We start from the raw sequence: 14,551 nt of genomic DNA on the forward strand, positions 1-14,551 counted from the left end.
GTGAATTTACCTACAATTTACAATTAGCCGTCGACATTTTTATTAGATATTTTCATTTTGTGAAACAAATCTGATTATCATAACATTCATAACTATGTAATAATGATTATTTAATAGATAGGTACTTTAATAGTTAGATATGTAATTTTACTAATTTTAGATTACCTAATGTTCTGAAAACTGCAGAGACATGAATGGAGACACAATTTGACAATTTTATCACATTATTATCGTACTTAATTGTATCTCATGCTTTAATCTAAAATACACTACAAAAATTGTAATCATTTATAGAGAATTAAATATTAATATCGTTTTCTTTCGTTAACGATATAGATAAAATCCATATTTTAAATATCTACAATACATTGTGCCCTCGTTTTTAGTTTAAGTTTTATAATGTTTGATAGTTACCTATCACATAATCATTAGTGATCTAGTATTTAATGTAATTCATTTTAAATGCTACTACAATTCATTGCGAGTTTGAAGTTATGTGTTGTGTATTTTTTAAATTATTTATTTTGTTTTTCGTCGTGATTTAATGAAATTATAATAATTTTCAACTGGTTATTGTCATTTTTGTAATCATTTAAAATCTCCACAAGAGCATTGAAAATATCAAACTGTGAGGGCTGGTAAACTGTAAACTTAATAACAAGGTGGGTATGCTCTTGAACTCTGGCTTCAACTAGTATAGTGAAAAACACTGGTAGGTATAAAGTGTCTTTTGAATTAATTAGTTTGTAAATTGGCAATTTTAAAAGTAGCTATATAATTTATCAAATAAATGTATTAATTAGTAGAATCTTAAAAGTCTTTTAATAATGTTTAAAGTTCTTAATTTTTCTATTATTTACACTTATTTTATTTTGACAGTACTTTTAAAATTATGTTTATAATTATTAAAAAAGAAAACCACGAGAAAAATAAATTATTTTAATGAAAAAAAGTATTTTAAGAGAAATTATGTATTATAATCTTATTAATTAGGTAATACTTACCTGCATTTTTAAGTTCAATATCAGTATTATGTTTACAGCCTTTGCTCTCTCTCTAGCACTTTGTCAATAAATCAAACTAAAAATTAATATATTTCAAAAGACAACAAAGTTTGGTACTCAAAACTAGTAATAATTATTTACCAACAATGGACGACACTAAAGTGATTGCGTCACTTGATACTTTCTATTCTGCATGCATGGATTTGCGGAAACACAATTACGACAGGTGCATCGAGAACTGTACAATAATTTTATCGAAAAACCCTTACGACCAGGTAAATTATAATTACTTTAATTTCTATTTAATGGCGATATTGGTATGGTATGCCTGACATTTATTCTGGGTTTATTGATCAATTTATTCTATTAAATATTATAATAATTAAGTAGATATTCTTACATAAATTTAAGATTTTATTTAGTAGACTTACTAAACTTGAAATTATAATTTTTTTTGTTTTATTTATTGAGTAATTTTTACGTTTCTAATAATTATTCATATGGTTATTATCAACATTTTAAACATTAATTTGTATGATTTAATTTTGAAATATTTTTTGGATTTTGTAGTTTTTAGTCGCAGTTGTGTCATTATAGAAATGGCACTACTCATTTGAATACATTCAATAAAATAGTATAATGTGATATAACAATAAGCTCTCATTTTATATATTTGAGTCCATTTTTTACTTAATGCTTGGATTCAACAAAAACTATAATTCTTAACAATTTTCCAAATCCATATGGATACATTATAATTGTAAAGACACTTACATAAATTAATTTCTTAAATTTTATTTAATTTGTATATTATTTTGGTATTTTCTAAGGCAACGTGGGCTCTAAAAATGCGTGCATTAACTGAACAACTGTCAATTGATGATATTGAAGCAGAAGAAGAAGGCATTGCTGATTCTTACTTTAACTCAGATGCAATAGCTGAAAATGCTAGAGTAGGTACATCTTTAAGGACAGCACAAGATACTAGTAACCAAAGGTAAAGCAGAGTGAACCAGTTTTATTTTCCAGTGTAAAGTTAATTCATAGTTAACTTATAATAAAAATTTTAATTAAAACTGAATAATTTTCTATTGTTTATTTGTAGGCCTCGTACAGTTGGCGGAAGACCCTTAAGTGGCATAGTTCGTCCATCTACTTCATCTGCTGGTGGCAATAATTTACAATTGGCTTTGAAAACACCACGCACTGTCGGTTCCTCAAGACCATTAACGTCTCAATCAGCTAGAAATATACGCCTTGGTACTGCATCAATGGTCTCCCAAATTGATGGTCCTTTTATTAATATATCCCGATTAAATTTTCCTAAATACGCATCTGATAAACAACTTTCAAAGTTGTTGTTCAACTACATCTATTATCAACAAAATGATATTAGAAATGTAAGAGTATATGAATGATTGTTTAATGTCTTAGTTATTAATTTTAAAATGTATTTATACATACTTTAAATACTTAATTTAGGCATTAGACTTTGCTGCTGAAGCAACTAAATATTGCAACTTTGAGGACCCTTGGTGGAAAGTGCAGTTGGGAAAATGTTACGTAATGTTAGGATTATTACGAGATGGGGAAGCACAGTTTAGATCTGCTTTACAACATGGTCCTAATATTGAAGTATTCTTACGCCTTTCACGATTATTCATTCGCCTTGACCAGCCTTTAAGTTCATTAGATATATGCCAGAAAGCCATGTCTTGGTTTCCGCATGAAGTTACATTACTTATAGAAATTGCTAGGTATAACCAAAAAATTTAATTTTTTTTATTATTTTCCTGGCACATGTGATTTCATCAATTTCCACGTAAGTAGTGATAGCACTTGTATTATAGATTATAATTTTTTTCACGTTGTTAATACACAATTATCAAACACAAATTCAATACTGCTGACTAAATATAAAAAAAAAAATTGTAGAAATAAAATTAGTATACTTTTTTATATTTAATTCAGCTTCCTAAATAATGTGCAATTTACTGCTTTACACATATTCCACTAATATAATTAAAATATTGTATTTTATTTCAGAATATTTGAAGGTCTAAATAATATACCAATGTCAGTTAAATACTATAGAGATATACTTGAATTGGATGCTACAGATATGGAATCAATTGCATGTATTGGATTGCATCATTTTTATTCTGATCAGCCTGAGGTAGCCCTAAGATATTATAGGTAGGATAACTAAGTGGTTAATTAAATTTATATATATATATATATTTCCTTTTGTATTTGAATTAAAACCTAAATAATATTGTTATTTCATGCAGAAGACTGCTACAGATGGGCTTATACAATGCTGAACTCTTTAATAACCTAGGGCTATGCTCATTTTATGCCCAACAATTTGATGTAGTTACTGCCTGTTTTGAAAACGCATTAAGATTAGCATTGGATGATAATGCAGCAGACATCTGGTACAATATCAGCCATGTGGCAATTGTATGTAACTATTATAATACATATCTATTAATGAGAATAGTTTTAATATTGTGTTATCTGCAGGGTTTTGGAGATTTGGATATAGCTGAGCATAGTTTGCATTTAACATTGTCTTTAAATAGCTCCCATGGTGCCGCTCTAAACAACTTGGCTGTATTACAGTGGCGTAAAAATAATGTGTCCCAGGCTGAATCCTTGTTGAACTCCGCAATAGCAGCTGAAGATCACCTTTATGAACCACATTATAACAGAGCTTTATTAGCTCAAGAGGTAAAGACTCAATGCTTAAGCTACATAAATAAATTGTGTTAAGTTAAACTTAAAAATCTTAAATAAGGTTTTGAATAAAAATTTAAACAGTTTACATTTTTTTTAGATTAAACTTTAGTAGAACAATAATAAGAAACAAAATTTTTGAATTTTATAACACATTACTCATAACTTATTAGTATAAATTATACTGTATAATATTACTTTAACTTAATTATTTTTAACTGATATTTAAAAATATTAATTAATCTTAAAATATAAATGAAATATATCTAAAATAAATTGGATTGTTGAACTTTCCTTGGATAAAAACTCTTTTACACAAAATAAAACATCAAATAATATGAATATAATATATCATTGGTAGTATATTAAAGAAATATTTAAATTAAATAAGATATTATGTAAATATTAAATAATTCATAACAATACATTATATTACTAAATAGTAAATTAATAATATTTTCTTTTTCCAGGAAGGTGATCACCAAACAAGTTATGCTATGGTAAAGAAGTCGCTTTCAATATATCCTAATCATTACAACTCTAGAGATATTTTAAACGAATTAAAAAAATATTTTTCTAGTCTTTAAAAATGATTAGTTTAGTCTATAATTTATTAATTGTATAGTTGTATCTCTTGGTCATATCTTTAACATGTAATTAAGGATGATATTATAATTAAATATTATCTATCAGGTAACATTTTTTCTTTTTTACTTATAAACAAACTGGTTGAAATAAATATATATGTTTTTTTTTCTTTTGCTTTGTAACATTTTTGTTAAAATCGTCTAATATAGAATGAATTATTAATTGGTCATTTTGGATTAAGATATGTTACAATCCGATATTAATTCCTTTTTTTGCTGCTATGGGCAAAAATTCTCCTTGTAAATATGGATTAAAAGCCTGTAAAAATAAAAGTTCTATTATATTATGTTAACTATTAAATTATATTGCTGTAGACTGTAGTGTCTATATATAATTAACATTATTAGAAAACAAAAGGGGAAAAACTAACCTTTTTAACATGAAATTTCTTTGCTACCAAACTTTTATGTTCATCATCTACCTATAAATATTAAATGTAATGTTAATACATCTCAAATACAATAAAATATTGAGTAAATATTCAAAATACCTGAAATGTTCTTACAAGTTCATCCACGTCAACATTGTGTTTATTGCCAGTATTTGATCTTGTGCAGTCAAACATGTGTTCAGAATCACACATGCATTCTTGAGATTCCTGATAGTCTCGACTGAACGCTGCCGTATTTTCAAAATCTGTTATACAACCATCCTCATCTAAAAATTTAAGAGTACCGGTTCTTTTATACATTTTTTCTTAGCTATAATTGTTTGACATTTAATCATTTTTATCATATTTTATGATTAATTTGAGTGTGTACTGATATATTAATTTTTGTTTCAAGATCCTTTTAATAGACTTCCTTATATAACATCCTACTGAGAGGATGGTAGCCTTCCTATGGTGTTATAATGATTCTTGGAAATGTTATGCTTATTATATTTAGAGCAATAGAGCATTATACTGTTGTGACAATTCTGTATTATACTGCAACTGGCTACAGAGTACAGACATATAGCATTCAAAGAAAATCAATTGTATGCTGTTACTGCTGTTAGTTATAATATTAGAGTGAATATTATAAAAGTTAAGGATGAGAACATTTTCTGTATTTAACCCTTTAATTATTCAATACCTATTTCAAATTTAGGGAGATATGAATATTGCAAGTATCAGTGGCGCCGAACACGTACTTGAGGTGGTGCATTTGCACCACCTACGTATAATATTGGTGGGTGGGTACTGGCCACTGGGTGTCTGGGTCCATATGTATTATATAAATAGATCATGGATGTGTCGATTTATGTATAAAACAATATTTTATTAAAGTTTTATTGAAAATATTGACTTTGAACTTAATTGGAATTAATATTTTGTGGGCGTCTAGGTAGGAGTGGGTGGTGGATGGGTGGTTAAAATTTGTGTTTGCACCACCTACTAAAAAGTAGTTCGGCGCCACTGACAAGTATTAAAAGTTAAAATTGCTCATATGTAGCACAAAAATTAAAATTAAAGCCAAGGCTTAATCACAAATTTTTTTACCATTAACTTTTATAACAGATCAATTCACTCTAATACTCAAGTTAACAATATAAAATTCAAAATTGGACATTGACTATACTGAACTGAAGGTAAATTGGCTATACCTAATGTAGTTATTAGTTTATAAGACAAAGAGAACACGAGAATGCGGGTGTAGACCATTAACTATATTTTATTATTTTTAACTATTTAATTAAATTGCTACCTAATACCTGAATTTGTCGTAACTTAAATTATTTGTTTGTATATAAAAGTTAAGCCCGCCTACATTTTTTGAAAATAAGTTACTATTAATGATCTAAAATTAATATAAAACCTCTTGCAAGCCACTCTTGAAATTGCATATAAAACACACACCATCAAACCTACTCTATTCATCTTAAAAGTACAATATTATAATTTTGGTTTAGAAATTATTCTCAAGAATATTTTCTTTGAATTTACTCTAAAAAATTGTGTTATAATTATAGTATATATTCATTAAACGAAGTTAGGTATAGGTAAGTACTAACTACTATAATTCAGTTTAAGTTTTTAACTTAATTATTTACTATTTAAATTGAAGTTGTTTTCGTAACTAATCTTAAACTGAGGTTATTACTTTATTAAAATATAATATTATGAAGAGATTTATTTACCTGTGTATCCCACCGGACATGGGTTGGGTGGATTGCAGTAGGCCGGCAGTGTGGCGTCGGTTTTCACTTCATTTTTGTTTCTTGTCGGGCTATCTGGGTTCAAGGTTTGTACTCCCTCGCCAGCACCGCCTGCAGCAAGCAAAGATTTTCATATAATGTTTTTAGAAACAAAGGTGGTCATTATAATTAATTAGTTAAAAATTTGTAAGTCATTAATTATTAGTTTATTAGTTATTACCAACCAAATTTTAAGTTTATTAGACTACTAGAAATGCGTAGGTACCAAACTCTATTTAATACGGAGATTTGATAATGTATTTATATATTACTACAAGTAATTTATTTTTCTATTATTAATACGGCATGTTGAATTAATTTTTGGCAAAAACACTGCCCCTATATATTATTTTGCTAATTATTATAATATAATAGCTCCATATATGGCCTATATGTTGTAGTTGTACCCAAAAGACAAAAGTGTAAATAGATTCGTGGTACAAATAGCTAAAAAGTAATCTACATATTTAAAAAATAATAATAATGAATTATGTATAAAAAAATAGGTAAAACATTGAACATTGAAATAACCGTAAATGTTTCAAGTTTCTACAGTTAATATATTTTTTTAATAAAAATAGCAAAAATCGTTGGAGAAAAATATTTATTAATTATTTTATAGGTACATTAATGTTCATAGTTTCAAAATTTGGACTTCAGTGTGAGTCGCTTATAAAAAATGTATTAGCTATTTAATAAAAATATTATTTTATTTAATTCCAATAAAAATTTAAGAAGAATTTTGTATTCATAAATCATAAGTCTTAGATGTTAAAGTTAAACATTTTATGAGTTTTTAACTAAAATATTATTTTTGTCATCTTAACGAATTTTGTAAATTATCAAACTTTAAACTTTATCTGTAAAATTAAAATTGTAACTTAACGAAGTTTTATTTTTAGTTTTTTTAGAAATAACTTATAACTTTGTATTTAAATATTGAAGTAGCAATAAAGAGGAAAAATATTTATCTTGGAAATGATAATATAAATTTTTAATGCAATTTTAAAAACTATGTTTAACTATATTATTTATTAAAACGAATAATATTAATTTCACTACCTCATAAAAACAAAATCGATTTGGACAAAAACTCAAGTTTTATTTAAATATTACCGTTTTCCCTTAATTTTACATTAATTTTTAATATTCAATGTATCAACTTAGTTTATTCAATCAGACACCATTCCAGAGCTAAAGATTATACGAAAAAATATACACACATTGCAAAATACTAAAACCGATATCTATAGGTACGTACCTACTACGTAATATTAATCGCTTGTGTCAAAATTAAAAATATAAATTTTAATGTATATCTAATACCTTGTTACTACAAAGATTTGGCATCACAAAATATTACCAAAATAGTTATAAAGATAATAAAAATAATAATTTATATAATGGATAACGATAACGCTATTCCATGAGGTTTATATCTAATTTTTTTTTTTATACCTAGGTATCTATAACCGTGTAAGCTTTATTTAGTGTCTAATTTTCCCTTCTAAGATCCTATATATTTTTGTATCGCTTCCGACTTAAGTCCTAAGCCATAGCAAGTAGAAAGAAAACGAGCGTTACACATACCGCTCACGTATTGCGCTCCCCACAGCGTGCCGTGCTGCACGTACTCGTTGTCCCGGATCGACGGCACTGCGTTCCTGCCGTCCGCGCCCGCGTCGTCGTAGTCGGCCCCGATAGGTTCACGTTCGGTGGTCTTCATCCGCGGCCCGTACCTCGCCGCCGCATCGTACTTGCCACCGTCCATCTCCGACTTGACGATGTCTTTTTCCAGTTGGTTGATGACGTTCTCCAACAGTTTGCTCCGAACGTACTCAGAGTCCTGCGGAATTATCGCGAAGACAAGACGCTTTTAATAACAATACGACGTATAACATAGGTATTATACTTTCACAGGAGGTCGTCGTCGCGTCACGTTTAAGAAGGGATAAAAATCAAGTACCCAGGAGTTGAAGTGTGTAACGGAGCGTGTACTCCAATACAGAGAATAGCCACTTAGGTACTCGTAACAACAGTCGTAACTCGTAACGATATTTATGTAAAGTAAAACATGTACGTGCGAATGAAAATATTAATTTACGAGTATACCTACGCAATGAATGGTTAGCACAATGAATATGCAGGCCTGTCGTTAGGGGGGGGGGGGGTAGGATTCCTCCCGGGCCCGAACGTTTTAAAGGGCCCGAAAAAAGATAACTAATAATATGTAATATATAAATACATATAAAAGATGTAAAATTATTTAAAAGGCAATTTAATTAAAAAACTAATATTGTTTACAAATTTGTGTTTTTAATTTGTTACTTGAAATAGAAAAAGTATAAATATTTGAAATTTATTTGGTCTTGTGAGAGGTTGCGGGAAGGAGGGTGACCGTGGCTCCTGAAACCACCACTAATAGGGGCCCTTAAGCATTTTCCTCCCGGACCTGAACTTTTCTCTCTACGGCCCTGTGAATATGGGTATTGTTTTATTATCTGTTTACTCACATATCCCCTGTTTACTAGTTACATTATATCTTATAATATATATTTATCATTTTTATCTGATTCACTTCAAACATTTAATACATATAATAGACATAAAATGATATATTTATTATTAAAAAATAACAATTTTTAGGTATGTATTTATATTAATAAAATTGCAACCAGTTATTCAAAGATATACATTTCTCCAATTATATATATATTTTTTTTATTAAATGTTTATTAGAAAATTATTTAGATAAATCCTGTTGTGTATATCTATATAATGCATTGAAGTTTAAGTCAATAATTCAAAATTCTTAACCTTTCTTTATTGCTGATAATAACCTTTTACATATCGAAGAATCGATCAAAATTATCTATGATAATAAAAACAATTCCCGATATATCTACTAAGTAAAAGTAGGTGTGAAAAACACATTAATAGCTTACGTACTATTGTTTGTATTATTGTTTCAATTTTATAAAATAATTTGAATAAACCACGTTTATTATAGATAATTAATGGAGATTTTAAATTTTAATATATAAATAATAATATATATGTTTGAAGGGCTAAGCCTTTCCAACTTCCAAGAAATCCCTTCTTCGAATCTCTCAAGTGAATTAATTTATTGAAGGCAATAAATCCTATTGTCATCTCAACAAGAGCTATTGGCATTTAGCTTTAATTTTGAACAAAATATTAACCAGACTTAATTTAAAATAAATTATTATTTCAATTAAAAATGTATGATAGATTTTTAAGATTTATCACAATTATTCACAATTTTTCAGAAGACAGTGTCTTCAAGACACGCATATGAAATAGTTACTTTTTCGCCATAGATAAGTACCAGTGCCAGGTACTAGCAATCTATCTGTTTTCGAGTGTTTTAGTCCGAAATAAATCAAATACTTTAAATAAACAAAGTAAATAAACTAATCTGTTGAAATTATCTCATAAGAAAAAAATATAATACCTAATCATAATATGCCTATACACTGGTTAAAGATAACCGCATTTCAATCAACAATTATAATAAACATAGTGAAAACTTACATAGTTAATAAAAGTTGTTGCAATGTTTAGGTTAAATTGTTTATGTCCAATTCTAATTATTTTTTATAAAAAAAAAATCCGCAGTTAAAAAATCCATTAAAAATTGTAATTACTCAAGTATAATATAAGTCATGAAGATATATTATGGTTGGCTACTCTTACACCACAAAATGTCCGTAATATATTTCATTGTCGAAAAAACAGACTTTATTTTGACAAAAGGTCGACAAGTAAATAATGGATTTTTTTTATGCTTGTTTTTTTACAAAATTAAACCGTAAATTCAACACTATTATGCAAGGAAAACATAAAATCTTTTTATACATTACATTTTAAGGTTTATTTTCAATTAATTTTGAAAAATAAAATATTATTAGCCCTTTTTGCATTATACAACATTATATGTAGTGCACATAAACATCATAAACACACTACACGACTGACGCACACACTTACTCACCTTTAATTTTAAAACACCTAAAGTCTTAAGTAATTAAAATATAGCATAATATGTGATCCACGCTATGTATGTATAATAATTAAATCTCTTAAATATTTACTACTTTTTTAATCCCATATAATAAATTAAGTATAAGTTCTAATTTTCTTAACTTTCAGATTAAGTACGTTGAAATATTGAGATGTATTAACGAGATTATATGAACACTCGACAATTATAGCTTCCCTACTTCTATGACAATAAAAAAAGGTATAATTTTGTATTTTCTATAATGTGAAGCTTTAGTATGATAAATTTATGAATTATAACATATTATATAACTGATGGCAGCTAATAATATTTTCTCATCTGATATGCGTGATGGTTATCATAATATAACCTTTAATGTTAGATCTGTAGAGCTAACCGTTAAATAAGTAAATATTAACAAGATTTTTCAATAGGACAATTCTGGCTCTAGTTATTATAGGTACTTGGCCGTGGCAGCTACGCTTATATTTTGTTTTATTTAGTTCCGTACCACTACTATCATGATGGATATATAGTAACCATAGAATATAGATATTAGATACATGCATGTTCATTTGTAAGAAGGTATGCATACGATTTACTTTTTTAACTGTTTTATATTATTATTTCAATTCTGCAGATTGTTATTGTATTTATATTAAATTTCATGAATCAAATCGAGATTACAATTTTTTTTTCTTTTCTAGGAGCAAGATTCTATCCAGAGATAGAATTTTCATATGAACTTTTGACGAAAAAATAAATTTATGATGTTACGTTTAAATTAGATAGGTTTATAATACGATACTGAATCTTGTGCTCTGATAAAATATTATGTTGTTCGAGCAATGACGATGTGTTAGTGGGTGTCAAACGTCCACGTTCAGTACGTCATTAGTCAATAATGACCGGGGTACCGGAAGGCAGAAAACGGCATTAACGAAAATTTGTCCCACGAAATACCCTGCAGTTTACAGTGTTAATTATTAACTGTGTAAAGGTACCTACATGCTTAATTTTTTTTATGTAATGTTTATTACTTCACGCACGTGATTCACAGGTATTCCACGTGTAATCTCGGTTGTGTAACTTATACATATAAGCGTTTTACATATAAGGTTTTCGCAGTGGTATTTTTTTTTTAGATTTCGATCCTTCGTAATACGATTGTTGCATATGGATATAGTTTACAGATGCGCAGGATAAACAGACGATATAATAAATGTTAAATAGATACAGTATTTTTATCAGGGTTGGATTTAAATTTTAAGGGTCAAAGGTAAAAAGTTGTAAATTTATTCTGTTGGCTGATTTAATGGAATAATAAGTTTGCAAAAATTAATACATATTGAAAGCTGTTGAATGATTGTATAAAAAAATTTTACAAATATAAGCACGAAAATCAATACTAATTAGTCGTATAAAATGTAGCGCGTATCTTAAATGTCTCACGACAATTGATTATTCAGTCTTGATCAGTAAACTGTTTTATATTTCTTATAACAAACACTTTTATTTTAGAATACCAATATTTTTTTTTTTTTTTATATATATACGTATTGAGGCCTCAAATTAAACACTTTATATTTTGGAACACAAAAAATGCCTATGAAAAATATGTGTGGATATATGGTGCCTTAATGCTCTCCGTCAAATTTAACCCTGCGGGTTTTCAGTAATCATTTACAATTTTATTATTATTGTGACTAAACTATGAGTAATAGAATGCGGAGTCTAAAATTATGAAAAAAAAATGTTTCATAATGTTTTATAGGTATACCTACAAAGTTTTTTACACCCCTTTACTGTAATTTACATTGATTTCGAAATATTTATGTATATTATATACATTATACGAACAAAAGTGTAATACATATGTTGAATGTGCACCTATATAATATTTATACATATGTAATTTAACGAATATTTAGTTTCACCTCCTCGTCAATCGAATGCATCACTGTGATTATTACAGTTATAGATATAACTATACCATCACTAATGATCTTACGATTTTCTTAACTATAATAACACATTGAGTACATATTGTACACATCATAATATATTATTAGTATATGGGTACTCACTTTTATATTTTCCGAGTACTTTCCAAACGCGATGACATACGCGGGCACCAAAGCAATGCACAGTATGATAACGTTTGTCGCCATAATGATGGAGCTTTTCGTATGCCTGGAAAACGGATGGAAACGAAGATGAAAACAGACAGATGGTAGTTAGGTAAGTACACGCGTCACTGCGAGCGGGCGTACTGCAGTGTATGACGACAACGATGTAATATAAATGTATGCGAATATAAATATGTATATATTATATGTGTATGTGTGTGTGTTATATATTTATATCGACGGCGTGACGACGATTCGCGAGTAAGGCGCGCCACGGTGGTGATTTTGGATGTGAGTGGTTTTTCCCACGATTTTCTCACGATAGAGTCGATCGTCCTACCCGCGACGACAATACCCAACCTTCCACCCGTTACTACGTATGCGCGCGATTAAATATTGAAACATTCGCGCGTCGTGTTACCCTCCGAATACATTATGCGATATTGTATCGATGTTATACTAATGACTACTATTATTATTATACAGATCGTGGGCGCCTGCAGCTGATATAATTAATGTTTCTACACAAACCGACCGAGAAAATAATGCACTCGCGATGCACTACAGTAGATATTCTGCACAATAACACGATATTAAAAAAATATATAATATGTTATGCCCGGTGTCGACTGTGTAAAATGTAGCGCGTGTGTCGATGCAGTACGACTGTGCAATCGATATCGAATGTTAAACAAAACAAAAAAATAAAAAAATGCGTCGTAAGACATTGCCGTGCTATAAAATCGTTGTTATTATTTATAATATATTTATGTAGATACTGTCTAACGCGGAAACTATCCTCTCGGTCATACGGACCTGTGCAGCTGTCGATGCACCGTTTTTTCCTCGGTCGTTTTGAAAAACCGCGAATGACGGCCTTTTTAAGGCGTTACTGCGAATCGCGTCCGTAAATTATTTACCGCAAATATTATAGGTAGGTCTAAAATATTGATACTGTCGTGGATCGCGAAACGTCTCGCTCGTCCCGCGTTGCACGAATTATTTTATTAATTTTTTTTAACCGCGGCGCATTACGTGTGTAATATGTGTTATGTTGTCGTTGTCCGTATCGTGGTTTTGTTTTCGCCGTTATTTAAATTACCTTTTTCAACGATATGACCCGCATATATGTGAATCCACTCCGTGTTCCACAGGTAGACGACGGCGTCGGCGGGGGGGCAAGTCGTGTTTGCGGCGGATCAATAGGCGCGGCCGCCGACGATGTGTGTGCGTGGCGTTTGGCGTGTGCGAAGTACAACGCCGTATTATTATTATTATTAATGTTACGGACCCCGTCGGAAAATTCGGCGGCGACGGCGACCGAGCCAAGACCACGACGCCCCCCGACGAGAAACGCGCCTGGTGACCGACCGTGGCGGAAAACGCTATTTATTTTATTATAAATAATATTATTTTTTTTTTATTCCTCTCGCAGTAATATAATTTATGGCCGTCCTCCACAGTGACGTTCGTTTCGACGATGTTCGAAATCACAACAACGTTCTAAGTGTTTACGGGTATTTTAATGATAAGTATAATATTATGTTGTTCTACAGAAATGACCTCCTCCCATACAAATACCCATTTCTCCAGGTCTAAAGAGAGTATAATAAAAAAGATCTCGACCGAAGGGGAGGCAAATGCTGCTTTCACCGCCCACAACTCATCTGAAAACGTCGTTAGATCTGCAATGGTATATATAACTATATTATTGCAATGAGCGCCCAGACATACGAATTTATCAATACTGCTGCGTGATATAATATAATGTATCATTGTAAGAGAATACAATTTATTGTTGAAAAACAAACAAGTATTTTATATTTTAT

General features: G+C 29.4%; 2 protein-coding genes across 5 annotated transcripts; one reads left to right on the forward strand and one right to left on the reverse strand.

Annotated features, from left to right (window-relative positions):
- Positions 1–9: 9 nt before the first annotated feature.
- LOC112592500 (tetratricopeptide repeat protein 8) lies at positions 10–4,481 on the forward strand. Of its 2 annotated transcripts, none has more exons than XM_025336569.1 (9): positions 10–712; positions 1,043–1,279; positions 1,835–2,001; positions 2,110–2,404; positions 2,487–2,761; positions 3,051–3,200; positions 3,296–3,467; positions 3,531–3,737; positions 4,214–4,481. In XM_025336569.1, exons 2-9 carry the CDS (start codon positions 1,151–1,153, stop codon positions 4,328–4,330), a joined length of 1,512 nt encoding a protein of 503 aa, XP_025192354.1. In that variant the 5' UTR covers positions 10–712; positions 1,043–1,150; the 3' UTR covers positions 4,331–4,481. The 2 variants fall into 2 exon arrangements, with proteins under 2 accessions (XP_025192354.1, XP_025192355.1); XM_025336570.1 differs by having other exon boundaries at positions 10–662.
- On the reverse strand, positions 4,480–13,993 carry LOC112592501 (neuroendocrine protein 7B2). Of its 3 annotated transcripts, none has more exons than XM_025336572.1 (7): positions 13,825–13,993; positions 12,681–12,786; positions 8,160–8,415; positions 6,513–6,641; positions 4,897–5,048; positions 4,762–4,812; positions 4,480–4,649 (listed from the first exon to the last, which is right to left on the reverse strand). In XM_025336572.1, the coding sequence occupies exons 2-7, from the start codon at positions 12,762–12,764 to the stop codon at positions 4,578–4,580; spliced, it is 744 nt and encodes a 247-aa protein (XP_025192357.1). In that variant the 5' UTR covers positions 12,765–12,786; positions 13,825–13,993; the 3' UTR covers positions 4,480–4,577. The 3 variants fall into 3 exon arrangements, with proteins under 3 accessions (XP_025192357.1, XP_025192356.1, XP_025192358.1); XM_025336571.1 differs by having other exon boundaries at positions 4,882–5,048; XM_025336573.1 differs by lacking the exon at positions 13,825–13,993 and having other exon boundaries at positions 4,882–5,048; positions 12,681–12,823.
- Between the last annotated feature and the right edge of the window lie 558 nt (positions 13,994–14,551).

The sequence above is a fragment of the Melanaphis sacchari genome, unplaced genomic scaffold (genome assembly GCF_002803265.2).
Source record: "Melanaphis sacchari strain LSU unplaced genomic scaffold, SCAv2.0 Contig178_pilon_pilon, whole genome shotgun sequence".
Lineage (NCBI taxonomy): Eukaryota > Metazoa > Arthropoda > Insecta > Hemiptera > Aphididae > Melanaphis > Melanaphis sacchari.

What these genes read in the sequence shown, in the direction of transcription:
- LOC112592500 (XM_025336569.1), top strand. Translation starts at nt 1,151, where the DNA reads ATGGACGACACTAAAGTGATTGCGTCACTTGATACTTTCTATTCTGCA. An exon ending in CAAGATACTAGTAACCAAAG is followed by an intron (nt 2,002 to 2,109) that starts GTAAAGCAGAGT and finishes GTTTATTTGTAG; the next exon opens with GCCTCGTACAGTTGGCGGAA. An exon ending in ATATCAGCCATGTGGCAATT is followed by an intron (nt 3,468 to 3,530) that starts GTATGTAACTAT and finishes TGTTATCTGCAG; the next exon opens with GGTTTTGGAGATTTGGATAT.
- LOC112592501 (XM_025336571.1), bottom strand. Translation starts at nt 12,764, where the DNA reads ATGGCGACAAACGTTATCATACTGTGCATTGCTTTGGTGCCCGCGTAT. An exon ending in AGTACTCGGAAAATATAAAA is followed by an intron (nt 8,416 to 12,680) that starts GTGAGTACCCAT and finishes ATAATTCCGCAG; the next exon opens with GACTCTGAGTACGTTCGGAG. An exon ending in ATGTCCGGTGGGATACACAG is followed by an intron (nt 5,049 to 6,512) that starts GTAAATAAATCT and finishes TTAAATTTTTAG; the next exon opens with ATGAGGATGGTTGTATAACA.